Here is a 16,093-nt window from a genome sequence, read left to right on the forward strand (position 1 = left end):
TACTTAAAAAGATGGTCTTTGGCTACTGCCCTCCTTAGCTTCTTTTCAGGAAAATGATCCTTTCCATAAAATAAATTGCTTTGTCTGTTTCACAATATAAAAACATGACTTACTGTCACTGTTTCTTTGAATAAGTAGGTCAAACCTGAAATTCTCATTCTAGCATGTAAGATGCTGAGATCAGAAGGATAGCAGATTCTATTTTCTCTTTAGACTAGACAACTGTTCTAATAATAAAGCTGCTCCACCTGCCCTATGCTGGACATGATCTCAGAGACCTCAGAGGTCATCTATCTGACCCAAAGCTGAGTCCCAAAGTCTTCAGCCTTTGCTTTAAGACCTCTGCTCTGCTCATTTCTATCTTCACAACTTTGGGGGCTTTCTCTTCCATTTGATACATTTTTCTTCCAACTTTCTGCCAAGTCACAGATCTCTTCTCATTCCTGATGGTGAAGGTTTCCACTGACAGAGTTTGATACATGTATATACTTATTTTATTCACTATTCAATTTTATCTGTTGTTATATTGCACTTTAAAGATGTGTTAGGATTCTTACAAGGTGGAATTAATTGTCAGTGGAATTGATGAGATAATGATTCTCTAATTTACATGTACTTAGTACTTACTATATAATTCCACAAAATTCAGAACTTTAAGAGAGCATATATAAGGAGGAGCTCTCAGGGCCAAAGAAGAGAAGCCCATTAGAAGGTCTTGGAGGAGGAGACAGATTCATTCCATCTTCCATCTTTGTGCTGGCTGGAGACAGTCAGAGGGAGCTAGAAGCAAAAGCTGGCAGAGACAAAAGACTAGCGGCAGGAGCTCTGGGAACCAAGAAGAGAGATAGGCCTCTATTAAAGCTAACCAGGTCCCAGGAAGGAGACAAGACTTTAAAGGACACAATAAAGGATTTGGACTTTAACTCCTGGCTGAATTTGAGATGATTATTGAACTGAACTGAAACTAAGTCTGCCTCCAGAAGCTTCCCAAGAAACCTGCTTCCAGATAATACTATATTTCAGAGAAGAATATTACGAAGATGTTTCTCACCACTGATACACAGGAGTCAGAACAGAGATAGAGTCAAATCCTTTACCAGAGACATAGATATGTGACTGTTGGCAAATCAGAACCTTTCTGAGTCTCGGTTGTCTCACCTGGAAATGGGTCTTATAATAATTAATACCAATAGAATCCACCCAGGGAGTAGAGTTGTAGTAAGCATTGTTAATAAGATAAAACATGCATGATAGAAGCAGCAGTGCAGAAGTTCTGGAGATAAGGACCCTCTTCTCAAGACATTTGTCCTTTTCCTTTTTATGTTCCCAAGTATGATACCACAGTGGATAATGCCACAGTGAGTGCTGAGTAAATGATGCTCAGGGAACAGGATTACCAGGGTACTGTAAGACCAGGCAGTTTCACTCACACAAACACCCTAGTTGTCATGACTTCCTGTTTATCTCTTTTTAGAATATAAAATGTCATAGGGTGGATTAGTATGATAGGCCCAGGACAACCTCGTTATATTAGGTTAGTTACTTTATCAAGTTGCACAGATATGTTTCCCCTGAAGTCCTGCTCTGAGGCCTAATCACATGAGAAGACAAATGCTGGTGAAACCTAAGCTTCAGGGGATCTGACAAACAGACTTTTTAATGGAAGTCTGACAATATGCTTTATGTCTGTTACCTGAGGACCAGCCTTGCTAAATTTCAAATAATGTCTTTGGGTCACCTGCAGGATGATGACATGTTCGGTCTCAGAATGTCTTCAAGACAATCTGCTGTGAAGTGATAGGGAGCTCTCTTCTGGGTGGAGCAGGGTGCCTCCCTACTGACAGAATCCCAATGCCTTGAAATGTTGAAGAAATGCATTTCAATGACTAGATTTAAGTAGCATTTGCATCCTTTGTGATCATTCATCAAACATGGGAATATTTATTAACAACAATAATAGGAACTGGCACTTGTATAGGATTTTTTTCAAGGGGCTTTATGTATATTCCCTTGCTGGGGTATCAAGCAACCATGTGGGACAGGTATGACCAGTATGATATTCCCCACTTACAAAAGAGAAGACAGGCTCAACTGAGTCAGCGAGGCAGCCCAGTGGCCAGTGCAGAGTATGGAGTCAGGAAGACCTGATTCTGAATGTGGCTGTGTCGCCTGAAACAAATCATTCAGCTTCTCTGCTGGGGCCTCAGTTCTGTATTCTGCAAAAGGGGAATGGTGATAACACTTACCTCTCAGGATTGTTGTGAGAATCAAGTTAGACAACTCATAAAATGCTTTACAGAACTTAAAAATTATACAAATGCAAGATACCATTATTGTCATTATTATTTTTTATTGCTAAGAGTCCAGTGACTTTGCTTCTAGTCACAAAACTAGTAACTCTCAGTGGTAGTGTTGAAGCCCAGGCTTTGTGAACTCCAAGTTCAGCACTCTCTCTATGATACCAAGCTGTCTCCCTGTATAAAGTGTATCAGGGCATTTTCCTTAAATCTGTCCAAATCCAGTTTTTAGGTTTTTTAATTTAAAAAGTCCACTCATATTCTGGCATAACTGATCTTTCTCTAGGACTTAGAGATCACATAGAGTCTGCTCTCCTGGATTAGGCGAGAAATTCCTTGGGCGTTCTGAGTCTGCATAGTGAACCCTGTGTTTAATGTTATGGCATTCAAATAAAATAACATATACTCTCTTTTAAGTATAGAAACTTTCCCTATTGTGTGTTTTTGTAATACTGGATCTTTTATTTAATGTACAAAAGTGTTGTTTCTAGCAATGATATAATATAGTAATTTCATACAATTTTTTTGTGTAGTCTGGAAGAAGTGGCAAGACAATTCCTGAACTAGAAAAAACTATAGGTTTAATGAAAAAAGTTGTGGACAAAGTCCAGAAAGAAAATGAATATTTGAAACAAGCATCAGGAATAATGACAAGTGAGAAAATGTCTTCTCTTGAGCTTGAAAATAAAAATTTGAAGGTAACATTTATATTTTAATAGTTGTTTGTTCTGCTGTGCAAAGCTTGTAAAATATGTTAGAAAAGTTGTAATTATACTGCATTACTTTATTCTTTATAAAACCATGTTAGGCTTTTTTTTTTAATTCATTAGTCATTTATATAAATGAGACTCTGTTGTACAAAATCCTAGTTAAGTGTGATTTTGGAGTAAGAATGAATAACAAGGATGAGTATAAAATCGAATTGGCTGGAACAAGAACATGGGACTGAGTAGGTAGATCCATGTAGATTTCATATTTGTTATAGCATAAGAGAAGAGGGCTTCATGAGATTTTACTTTGAATCATATAAATGTAGTCTCTAAAACATTTTGTATTGAACTTATAAAAACTTTATTCATGTTCATTTATTTCCCCCCCACCTTTTTTTTTTTTTTTTTTTGGATGTGAACTTTTAAAATTTAGAGTGAATTAGAAAAGTTGAAGCTTCATCTTGGACATCAACTGAGCTTGCAATATGAGTTTAATGCCAAAGATCCAGAGAGTGTCATGGTTGAAATTGACAGTCTTCATAAAGAACTTAAAAAAGTATGCATAATTTTATTTATTATAACTATATTTTTGGGCTTTTTTATGACAGATCTTTTAATTCTTAAACAAAAAGAAGTACATATTCAGTGAGATGCCCTGTTATAAACAGCAAAGGCAGTTTTCACAGTCCACACCCAAGGGCATGATATGATGGGAGTTTTTACTTAATTTCTGTTCCTCTTAATTCAAGAGTTCCTAGCTATTTTTGGCATCGCGATTCCCTTTGACAGTCTAGTAAAACTCATGGACATCTAATAATAGTATTTTTAAATGCATAAAATAAAATACACATTTTTAGAAAGAAAACTTTTTATATTGAAATAGTTATCAATTTTTTTTAAAGTGGTTAGACTGAGATTAAGAATCTTAATGTATGGGAGATAATGTTGATGCATCTTATATCTGTTCTTTTCTAGTGTTTCTATATTGCCTATACTACTTTTGCTCCTAATTTTCACAAACTTTAGTTATCTAAGCCTTCAAAAATATTTAAGTTTCAGTAGAATCCTTCATTCCTTTTCTATCACAGTAAGTTGTAAAAGTGAGAGACTTGGAGGAATCTTCACTGTCATGGACTACAATTGGATGATGGGACAGTTTTTTCTTTCCCCTTCCTTTTCCTATTGTAGAAATTATTTTGTGATTTGAGCCCAATAGCTGAAGTCCACAAGGATTTTTCTGAAAGATTCATTGTGCTAGAGTGAAATTTTGATAACATATAATACAATACAAGCATTTATTAAGTACCTAGTATGTTTAGAGACTTTTGAAATGTTGACTATATAATCAATGATACGAGTATGTATTAGGAACTTGCTATGTTCAGAATCCTTTGTGGGGGCAGGAGAGATACAAATTTTTAATATATTATTATCCCTGTCTTCAGGAGAGGGTATACATAGATAATGACAATATCATGTGATAATTCAGTAGAGAATTATTTTTTACAATGTCATGTAAGAGGAAAGACTTCCAAAGAGACATGGTCATATTAATACTCTTAAAGACTGAACAATGACATTCATAAAGGATCTTTATGGAATTGATATAGAGTAGAGGACTGTGATGACTCTGTTAATACCTAATAGGATGAGTGAAAAGTTAAATCAGGAGAATGAAGTTACAATTACCATGAGTTCTCCTAGAAGATTGATGGAGGGAGGTTGGGCTAGGTTAGCTAGACTTGCTAATAGTCATCAGGCGCATATTAGTGGAAGAATTATTTGGAGGCCTTGAGTTAGGATAAGGGTTCGGCTGTGAATGGATTCGTAGTTTGTGTTGGCTAGACAAAAAAGTATTGAGGAGGTAAGCCCATGGGTGACTATTAGCACAGTAGCACCTATGAAGCCCATAGGAGATTGTATAAGGGCTGCAATGATTACTAATCCTATGTAGCTGACAGAGGAGTATATAACATTTTAAAAGAAGGCACTAGAGGACATTCTAGACACATGGTACAGCTGGAGTGGGGCAGAGTACCCAGGAGAGGAATGAACTATGTACCCTTCTTTGGACTGGAGTATTCCTAGTTTCTTGCAGGATTCAGCTTAAATAGTCTCTATCTTAAAATCTTTCTAGATCTATTTGGTACTTCTCTCCCACAATTGCCCTGTTTATCTTGAATATATTTTGTATACACTTATTTTTTGCACATTCACTCATGTTGTGTTCATTTATATAAGCTCCATAGGGCAGGGATTGTTTCCTCATTTTGTCATTATATTCCCTGCACTTTTCCTCATGCCTTATTTGGAATAGTGGAATCGTAATTTCAGATTAGATCATCTAACAAAACTCTTATTTCATATTTGAGAAAAATGAGTCTCAGAGAGGTAACATAACTTGCTCCTCAGGGTTGTATGGCTCGTTTCTGAATTGAGATTGACTTCCAAACCCAGTGCTTTTCTCTATCATACTTTCCTCTTCATGTGGTCCCTGGAGTTAAGAAGGTTGAACTTTGCTATAAGTTATTTGGAGTAATAATGTGAGGAGATATAGTACATTTATAAGTCTGTGCTGCATTTCATTAAGCTCTTCTCTCTGAGATACTAGTACTACAATTAATGAAGTCTTTTTTTTTTTTAAATTTTCTAGCCATAAATTTTTCCTTGCATTAGACAAATGGATATAACTATCTCTAAGACTGACCTAAAGCAGAGGGAGTTTTTTGGAATCTTGATGTTCCACATAAATGAATAGCAGTTATAAGAGAAAATTTCAATGCTAGTGATGTTTATTTTTTTCTGCTAAAGCATTAAATACAAAATTATGCAGATATCAAAAACACTTATTACTCATCACATTTTTTTGGTTAGGAAAATGATTTACTTTTCTCCATTTGGTACCCGACTTTATCCCCAAGTCAGTCTTCTTTATTTTCACAAGTTTCTAAATACCTCAAGTTTTGGACTAACATTTATGGGGACTCTTAATATTTTAAGCTCCTAAATGTTTATCTGAAATAACGTCGTTTCTCATTTTGCTCTGGAAAATTAGGTTTTTGTTTTTTTTTAATATCACAAGGGAAAATATTATAAAACACTAGATATTACATGCCAGAAAGGTAGTTCTGTAGGGATAATCAAATAATCCAATTTTTTCAACGTTTAGTAACTGAAATATACTCTATTAAACGTTCAGTCAACATGGTTTTTGGTCATGGTTAGGTCACAAGTGTAGGAATATGGGAGTTCAGCTCGAAAAGACAGCTTTTGCTCTTCTAAATTATCAACTTTGTGACCACTCTTACAGAATTTATTACTGCTAATATCCTCATTAATCACTTCTCTGATAGAAGGTAGAAACTTCTGAGATGCTACAGATGGAAAAAAATGACTTGGAGATAACAGTTGAGAAGCTAACAGCCGAGCTGGAAGAGATGAGAAAGAGAATGCATCTGATTGAAAGCGGAAATCTACAGCTGGAACGGGCTGAAAGGCAGAGTTTGAAATCAGTCATTGACACAAGGTAAGAGAAGGTTTCAGAAGACTGGCTTGCCTCCTTCATTATTTTTAAAGATGTGAATCTGTTCCATCAAGTAGCTCCAGTGATGACATGGTTTGGATCCTCTGAACAACAGGGATTTGATATCCTTGTTAGACAGTGATTGTTATTTGTTTCTGCTATTGCCAATGGGGCTAATCAGATTTCTTCCAAAAAATTTAACTACAGGATTTATTTAAAATATCAAATGAAAATTGAATTTTATTCATTACCTCATTCTACCATGGTCATTGTCATGAAATTCAAATTTTCAAAAAAAAAAAAAAAATCACCAGACCCTCACTGCTGTTTCTATTTTTTTTTCCGATGTTTCTTCATTCAACAAACATTTTACAGCTACCAGGTATGGGATATTCCACTAAGCCTTGTGGGAGATAGAAAATGACAAATTATAATGTTTTTTGTCAGTGATTTGAGAGTTTCCTGCATAGTAGGGTAAGGTGTGATAAAAGGTAAAACAAATACAATTAAAGGGTTTGAGCATTTAATGGAGGAAGGATAAAGGAGCCATGGACAAGGGATATTAAACCTTGAAGTATGGGTAGGATTCCAACAGGTTGATATGACGAGAAAAGGATTTCAGAGCTGAGGGGGCATCATGAGGAAAACTGTTGAGATGGGGAATGTGGAACATATTCAGGAAATAGTTAGAACAGCCCTGTGGCTGGACATTGTGGCTCACATGCCCAGAATTCTATCAGCTCAGAATGACATTCACCTACGTATGAGGAGTACTCTCCTTTTGCCTTGTTGGGCCTTCTGGTTTTTTAGCCCCTCTCCTCTACACAGGTGCCAGGAGAACCTCCTTGCAACAAACTTAGAAATATAATCAGGACCAAGAAAATCAGTCAAGGAATTCTCACTATCAGGAAAGGACATTAGATTACTTTTATAATGTTATTTATTTTTTCTACTCTGCTTATGGAATTGTTCCTTCACTAAAAATCTAGAAATACTAGAAATCTGTAAATATTTTCTTTGGGAAATCTATACTTTAATGTTATGCCTCCTTGCAACTGATACTTTTTACAGCATAATGCTCTCCATATAGTAAACCTTCTAACTTTTTTTTCTTAATTATACCCCCAAGACTGAGACTCTTAAAAACTTCCCTGAAGATATCTGCTCAGAGCAGATCCTTAAGGGAGAACTACAACATATAAGATAGAATTCCATGCCCTTATCCTTGATATTTAAAAAAAAAAAGGAAGAAAAAACATCCAATTCTGTTGCTTCAGTGTAATGTTATAGCTATGAATCCTGCAATAAATCCAGAGATTCACTGATCTTAAGCAGCTCCTAAAGGAAGCAACAGAGAGAGAGAGAGGAGCAAACCAAGAAATATAATCAGGACCTAGAAGATCAGGCAAGGAAGGACTTTAGAGTACTATGCGTTCTCTATGAGTGTTAGTCAGGGATACTGACCCCTGAGATTGGGACTGCTGTCAGAGGAAGTCTGGATGATCAGATGTTTAGATGGCACTGGGATTTCATGCACACTGCTATACGTGCTTTGTAGAGACTCACCAACTGCTTCAGGCCTTTCATTCTTTGAATATCTCCCTTTGAATTACCAAAGCCTGCCTATCTGTGCTCTGTTGTTCTCTTAAAAGGCCATTTCCAGGGGCAGCTAGGTGGTACAGTGGATAGAGCACCAGCCCTGAAGTCAGGAGTAGCCAAGTTCAAATCTGGCCTCAGACACTTAACCCTTCCTGGCCATGTGACCATGGGCAAGTCACTGAACCCTAGTTGCCTTAAGGAAAAAAGGTCATTTACTTCTCCAGCAATATATTGCTTTTTATTTCACTTGTCATACATAAATCATGCTTTTAGCCACTATCCATTTCTGTAGTCACTTGCAATTTGATTCAAATAAGGAAAATGCTTCCATGGGGCTGTGATGGGAAGCCCTTCCAGGTATCTACATTTCTGCACCGTTAAGTCAGCCAGACTCAGGTAGACAGTACGTGATCATACCACCAGCCTAAAGATCAAAAAGGATGAAAATCTGAAGAAATTACAAGGTTGTATGTACATGTGTATGGAGGAAAGTTGTAGAGCTGAAATAATGCATGCATGTGCCAGTTGAAGAAGCTTCTGTTGCTTAGGATTGAATATCAAATACCCAGACTAATTTCTTTTTTATTTATTTATTTTTTTATTTAATAGCCTTTTATTTACAGGTTATATGCATGGGTAACTTTACAGCATTAACAATTGCCAAACCTCTTGTTCCGATTTTTCACCTCTTACCCCCCACCCCCTCCCCCAGATGGCAGGATGACCAGTAGATGTTAAATATATTAAAATAAAAATTAGATACACAATAAGTATACATGACCAAAACGTTATTTTGCTGTACAAAAAGAATCAAGACTCTGAAATATTGTACAATTAGCTTGTGAAGGAAATCAAAAATGCAGGTGGTCATAGGGATTGGGAATTTAATGTAATGGTTTTTACAGACTAATTTCTACAAGGCTACTGGCCACAGTGTCTAATCCTGAGTTTCCACTCTGTGTACTGTTCTTATTGTGTTTTGTTGCCAGAAATCATCTTTTGCTTCCTCTTTGCAACCTACTCTGACTTTCACCAGTTTTGGCTCCGTGATATACTTTATAAATAATGGGTCTTAAGTCCTTTTGCTACCTTTGGGCAGCTGGGTGGTGCAGTATATAAAATGCTGAGTACACATCTGGCCTTGGATACTTATTAGCTGTATGAATCTGGACAAGTTATTTAACCCTGTTTGCCTGTTTTGTTTCCATGAAATGAAAAACCACTCCAGTATCTTTGCCAAATTCCAAATGGGATCCTGAGTTAGGACGACTGAAAACAACTGAACAACAGCCTTTTGCTACTAGATCCTATGCATAGTCCTGCATACTCTATATTCCTGCTTACATCTAAAATTATTTTAAGTATTAGAACAGTACCCTAAGTATTATAAGAACTCCTCTGCATGTTTTTCTATTAATTTTTCCTATATCATCCTTCTTGTGTTTCAGGTTAACCACTGATGTAGAGAAGACAAAGATCAAATTAGTTCATCGAGCAGGAACTAGTCAAGAGGAAATTGAAGGGGAAAATATTGTTTCTGGTAATGAATGTATGCTGAATATATTATTGCTGAGTATTAGACTTGTTTTAGTTTACTTTTATGAAGGCACTCTGAATTCTGCTCCATTGGTTTCCCTCTCTAAAGCCATGAGCCAGTCATGGGCCTTTTTCATTCTAAAATCAAATTGCCCCACTTGTATCATTAGGCTCTTGACACCATTTGGTGTATTGTGTGTCCATTGGTGTATGTGGATATATGGTGTATGAGGATGTTGTACTGACTCCTTTCTAGGATTGTGGCTCCTAAAAACATGTACTTGAAGTACATGTGTTTAAAATGTAAATTATAATTTATAATATTTATAATGTATGATTTATAATGTATAATTTATAATATATTTATAAGTCATTTACTTCCTCTTGCGTTCTTTAGTCAGATATGCTCTTACCAGCCTTTGAACCTCTCATTACTCTTATTTCAAGACATATGACAAGCATTTTGAAGCAAGGCACAATCACATGTCTCATCTTACCAAGTTTTTGGTCCCTGTGAGATTAAATTTGCCTCCTTATTTTACTTCATTTTGCTTACTACCTTGTTGTGAATTTTTGAAAAAGTCATGAGTTAATAATGCTTCTGTGGTTTTAGACACCAGTATTAAACTTAAATTTCATTAAAAATTTGTATCAAATTATGATTAAGATCCTTTGACTTAGATAACTTGTCATATGCTGAGGGATGTTCTGTGGAATCTGCTTTTATCTGTTACTAGTTTTTCTTTTTCCCAGTCTCATAAGGAAAAAAATACATATTTTTGTAGTTTTTCTTCCATTTTCTGATAACTGAAATGCATTTTCAGTAAAGTATGAAACCTATTGACAGATTGAGGTGAGAATCTCATTTATTACCTAATTATTTCTGGTTTTCTCTGGCTTTTTTTCTATCATCTTATTCTTTTTATATTCTTAAAAATTTTACTCACAATTTCCTTTTTTGTTACATTAGTCCTTTCTGATTATATCCTTCTGTGCCCAGAAATCTATCCTTTGTGACAAATGTTTTAAGAGAGAAAAAAGTGGTTCAGCAAGACCATGCTGATCCTGTGAGACAATGGCGGCAATATTCCATATCCAAAGCCCTCAGTCTCTCTTCAGTGAAGTCTTTATAAGTAGCCATAGCCATTCCAGTCATCAGCCTCTACTGATTTTATCTTGTTCTCCCACAGCCCATATTCTGTTTGATAATCACTGTCACTTCTCATCTCCACAAATGAGGGTCAGTCTCAAATTTCCCTCTACCCCGTTTGCAATTCTACTTTATTATCCCTGTCATACTAAAAATACTTATAAAGTATCGAAACTCATAGGTTATTCAGTTTTTCCTTTCCCTTTACTGTTCAAGTTTCTTTTTCTCCAAGTCATTTTTTTCTCATTCTTTTCTTTTACCACTCACAGTTCATTTTTAACATTTCAAATAGTTTTTCTTGACAATTGTGTTTGCCTTTCATGTGGTTACTTGTATCAGTTGCTCACTTCTGGTTTCTTTTTTTAATAAGCAATACTTCAAAGAGTTCTCCTTGATGTGATGGTCTGCCTTTTTTCATTGCCAATTAGGCTATCTTGCAAGATTTTTTTGGGTTACACTTGAGCTTCAAGACATTTTTATGTTCATTATAATTGATGAGTAACCTTAGTTATAATAGGTATTCCTTTGTGTTTAAAGACTTTTTGGTTTTAAAACAGGCATTCTCTTGTAATTGTCAAACTTGCCTAGTTCATGTTTTGAAATTTTAAGTGGGGCTTTTCTGTAAAGGGGTTTTTCTAAAGAGGTGACTGGATATATTGTTTTCTAGGTGGTTTTCATATATTAATAATGCAATATGTTATTCAGTGTTTGATATTTTTAGCATTTGGAGACCTATAATTATCTCTGTATGTGATGTCTTAAACATTCAGTTATAGGAGCCAAAGTAAATGTTTATTTTCTGTTATCTTTGTGGTCAAAAGCAGTTCTCTTTTTTTTAGAGCTACTTCAGAACCTAGGATTTGCTAAGTTTTTTTTTTTGTTTTTTTTTTTAATTCAGCATCAAAAGCATCTGGTTCCTGACCTCTTATTCCTAATTTATTTTCAGTTTTATTTCACATCTAAATCATTCCTGAACTTGTTGGTTTTCTTAAATTTGTGAGCTAGGTTTTTATAAAAGGCTCTTTAGGCTTTTTGATCACCATACAGCTATGTGTCTCTGGTATCCTTCTTTTCTCTTCAAGGAGTTAGGGATTGGGTGGTGGGGAAGAAGGGGAAGAGAGGAATTGGGGAGGAAGGGGGGTGAAATTATGCTGTAGATCTTGAATGGGACTTCCACTGAGTCCCTACTATGAGGTAGTTTCCTCAGTGAAGTTCCTAGAACAATGAAATCATAAGATATTATTACAAAAAGCAAAACTGCTACTATATTCCTCAGTTGTTAAGAATTTCTCCCCTGTGTCTAGGAATACACAAAATTCTCAAAATTTGGCTTCCCATGGTTATCTGCATCTAATGAGCATCCAGTAGTCACACTTTTAATACCTATATAGGATGAAATGTGGCCAGAAAGTTACGTTGAAGGCCTAAGACACTGTAAAAAAAATTTTTCCATTGTATCACTTTTGAAATTCTATATATTAAGTTTGAGTAGAATGAATGGTTACATCATGTAAATTAGCATCCCAGCATTGTATTTTTTTGTACCTAACATTGTCCTTTCTTTGAACAGATTTTGAAAAAATAAAGCCTTCACAGGCATCTCCAATTTTAGATCCAGAAAAGGAAAAGTTGAAGGTAATTTAGTCAATTTTTCTAAAAAAAAAAATTTCAGAATTACATTTGATACTCTTAACATTCATGTTAAGCCAGCTGTTATTTTTTCATGATCCTTATTTTGATAGTGAACATTTATAAAAACAAAAGATCTGAAGAAAAATGTTAAGGAAATATTTTTATCCAGTCATGAAAATGTTTATTGGTTAATACTCTTATATTAATTGGCAAATGACCAAAACTAAATTCTTCATAGGAAAGCCACTGAGATGAAGTTAACCTTATTTTACCTTCTTTTGTACTACCTAAGTATATGTTGCATGTATAAGTTATTTGTATTAGTAGCCAAGATAGCTATTTAATTTGAGGGCAAAGAAAACATTTAAAGTGAATTCTTAATTCTTCCTTGCAGTTGGAATGTTGTAATGGGCATCCCCACATTTTTTTTTCCATTTTGAATTGTCTTAATGCTTAAATTGATAACTATTTAAATTTTAAATGTAAGATTTGGAACGTAATTTATACAGTAGATAATAAATTTCATGGGTTTTTGTTAGAAACTTGCATTTGAGAAAAGCTTATGGAGGAAAAATGTATACCTTCACAAATGTCTTTTTATATCATTAGCAATTTATAAATTATACCACTTTGTTCTACCTTTCATCTTTAGTTTATTTAGTTCAAATCTTAAATAGTTCCTATATTTTATTCCTCTACATTTTAATGTAACTTGTTCCTATTAGGCAGAAAACAAAAAGCTTAAAAAAGAACTGAAGAACTTGGATCCCTCATTTTTTGAAGAAATTGAAGACCTGAAGTACAATTATAAAGAAGAAGTTAAAAAAAATATCATCTTGGAAGAGAAATTGAAACAACTTTGTGAACAGTTCCATATTGAATTGGAGAGTGCTGCTAATGTTTTTGAACATCTGGAAGCTGAAAAATAGCATAATAACTTAGCGAACTATTTTTTATAGAAGTTGTAAATAGTAATTGAAAGCAATGTATTTATATGAAATATCCTTATTTTTTTGAGTTTCCAAAGCTGTCATAATGTTCTTGTAATACATTAAATGTTGAGCTGACCCCTAAAAGGGGATATACATAGGCAATTTAAATACTATAATGCTTCTTAAATGAGGTTGTTAGTTTTTTTAACTTGGTTCCCAAAGTAATGTGCTACTACAGAAAAGATCATGAAACTTTGAAAATAAATGATACAAAAATATTTGGTCTAATATAGTCTTTGTTTGAAGAAGGAAAAAAAAATATAAAACTGTTGTCCTTATAAACCTTTCATGCAAATATGCACCAATTATGTTTTACTATGTCAAGCATCAAGATTTATACTTCAAGAAAGAAAGTTTTATGTTTTACTGTCAGGCTTCAAGATTTATACTTTAAAGAAAGTTTAAAAAAAAAAAAAAGTCTGCCCCTAAATTAACTTTTAATTAACACTAGCATATAGTTAACATTTTAATGTGTGAGATATTTCACTTTTCAACCAGGCAAAAGACTCAATATTCAAAAGTAATAAAGATAATAAAAGCTGGTTTTCAATTGCATTTTCACCTCAAATACCTACATCCAGTTTTATATCTTTGAGTCTGCCAAATTTTTGATTATCTAACTTTGAAAAATGATTAAACAAACTCTTGGAATCAAAAGCACAGTCAAATTTGTTCATGTTCATATTAATAACAACTGGTCGTGAATTCATGTAAGTTTCTGGAATGGGCCACCGTAAACCAAGATGATGACGATGAACCTATTAAGAAAAAAAAAAAAAAGATTATCAGCATTTGCCCATAAATACTAAATTCAGAATAAAAGTAACTCAGACTAGAGTGCTAGAAGAAATGAATGTGGTCAGGGGGAAAATTCCTAAAAGATTTGTCATGGCCTTCAATGTCATCCTTGATTCGAAAATCTCAATACCAAGTAAACTTTCAGGAGTTTGGTGGAACTAATCTTAATCTAAAGAAGGCAAACAGACAAACAGTGCAATGCCTAAGGGGAAGAATTCTGGCAAAGGAGGGAAGAAAAGGGGTGGGCAACTTGTGGGAGTGAGGGTGCAGATAAGAAGGCTCAGGGTCCCAAAGGTGGTAGAAATGCAATAAAGATCCGATATATTGCTTGGAGAGTACAGTGAAAATAAAGTCTAGCATGGGGGAGATTTGGGCTCCATGGAAGGCCCGTTCCAATAAGTAGCATTTTCCTTGCCTGTCAGTGCCTGTGTACACAGATCCTTCAGAGAAAACTAAATTTGGATACCACATATCATAAACTCTGATAATTGTGATTTTTTTTTTTTTAAAGTAAACAATTTATAAAATTTGAACCTGGTTCAAGATCAATCTTCCAATTGTCAGATGCTGCATTACTGCTGAATTAAATTAGTCCCACCAAAACCCAATCCCCAAAACCTTTGGCAAATACAGCAGTAGAAGAAATTATTTTTATTTGAACTGGAAGCAGGGTGCTTTTCATTTCTTTAAGTAAAGGAGAAAATAAAACAAAAAACAGTATTCTGGGATATTTCTGTTTCTTATTGTGAGGAAGTTTAGACAAGCTGTTTTTATATAATTACCTTGATTAAACAGCCATCATTGCAATGCCAAACTATTCCTTCAATTTTTCCTTCTCTACAACCTTCAAACCAAGACAAAAGGTCTTCATGCTTCAGTGTAGGTTGGTTTTTTATTTGAAATGCTCCATGTGGTACAAGAAAATGTATTGGATGCTTTTTGCTTCCTAATCCTGAAAGACAAAAATTAACCTATGGTGTTAATTATATACATTAATTTGTAGACAATTCCACATACCCACACAAACTTTTTAAAATAGCTAGGAAGAAGACGAGTCAGCTTATATGAACAGAAGTAATTTCTCAAAGAACACTCTTTGCTAGAATTTCATTGTTACTCCTGTCTTCAAATGTATCTGGCTGGTCCCAAAAGACAAAATAAGGACCAGTTGGAAGTTGTAGGGAAGTAAATTATGGATCAACTCAAAAAAATCTTCCCTAAAATTAGAACCATCAAAAAAATTGAAGTAGTTACATGCTAAAGTAACGATTCCCCTATCAGTTGATGTTTAATTAAGGAACCATAAAATATCATATGGAGCATTCATATTTAGATTGACTTCTCAGTTGTCTTCCAATTTAAAGATTCTATTGATTCTATCTCCAAATCCATTCCCTATTAAATTATAAATCTGAGAGTAGAAATCACATCTTATTGAATTTTGTGACAATCTTTAGTCAACTAAATACAGAATATATCAAAATCATTCCCTGACCCAGGCTTCACTTTGCTTTTCAATTCATTTCCCCTTTCATTTTTTTCTCTCTCACCCCTGATAAGTCTTTTAGATGGAGGAGATATCACTATAAATTATATAAGTATCCCCCTCTTACAGAATTGTCCAAATTCTATCATTTTAAGCATAACAGACCATTAAGACTTAAGTTATTCAACCTATGGAGTTCTGTCTCTACAACTAGACTGAAAAGTCTGTCTAGGACAAGGGCTTTTCCCCTTTTCTTTTAGATACCTCTCATCCTCTGCCCCCATAATGTTCACCAGGCAACTAGGAGGTGCTGTGGATAAAGTTCCAGGTTTGAAGCCAGTAAGATTCAATTTTCTGAGTTCAAAAATGG

The 16,093-nt window shown here is 34.6% G+C and overlaps 2 protein-coding genes across 2 annotated transcripts in view; one reads left to right on the forward strand and one right to left on the reverse strand.

Annotated features, from left to right (window-relative positions):
- CEP290 (centrosomal protein 290) overlaps window positions 1–13,657 on the forward strand; it is a 122,641-nt gene extending 108,984 nt beyond the window's left edge. Inside the window, 8 exon segments of the mRNA XM_031940152.1 lie at window positions 2,831–2,995; window positions 3,441–3,563; window positions 6,361–6,533; window positions 7,847–7,904; window positions 7,906–7,935; window positions 9,498–9,669; window positions 12,386–12,450; window positions 13,173–13,657. Coding sequence (XP_031796012.1) covers window positions 2,831–2,995; window positions 3,441–3,563; window positions 6,361–6,533; window positions 7,847–7,904; window positions 7,906–7,935; window positions 9,498–9,669; window positions 12,386–12,450; window positions 13,173–13,376 — 990 coding nt within the window. The 3' untranslated portion in view covers window positions 13,377–13,657.
- Window positions 11,669–16,093, reverse strand: part of C5H12orf29 (chromosome 5 C12orf29 homolog) — a 29,195-nt gene continuing 24,770 nt past the window's right edge. Inside the window, exons 6-7 of the mRNA XM_023504328.2 lie at window positions 15,020–15,189; window positions 11,669–14,197 (exon numbers count right to left, since the gene is read on the reverse strand). Coding sequence (XP_023360096.1) covers window positions 14,003–14,197; window positions 15,020–15,189 — 365 coding nt within the window. The 3' untranslated portion in view covers window positions 11,669–14,002. The remainder of the gene's footprint in view (window positions 14,198–15,019; window positions 15,190–16,093) is intronic.

This window comes from Sarcophilus harrisii, chromosome 5 (genome assembly GCF_902635505.1).
Source record: "Sarcophilus harrisii chromosome 5, mSarHar1.11, whole genome shotgun sequence".
NCBI lineage: Eukaryota > Metazoa > Chordata > Mammalia > Dasyuromorphia > Dasyuridae > Sarcophilus > Sarcophilus harrisii.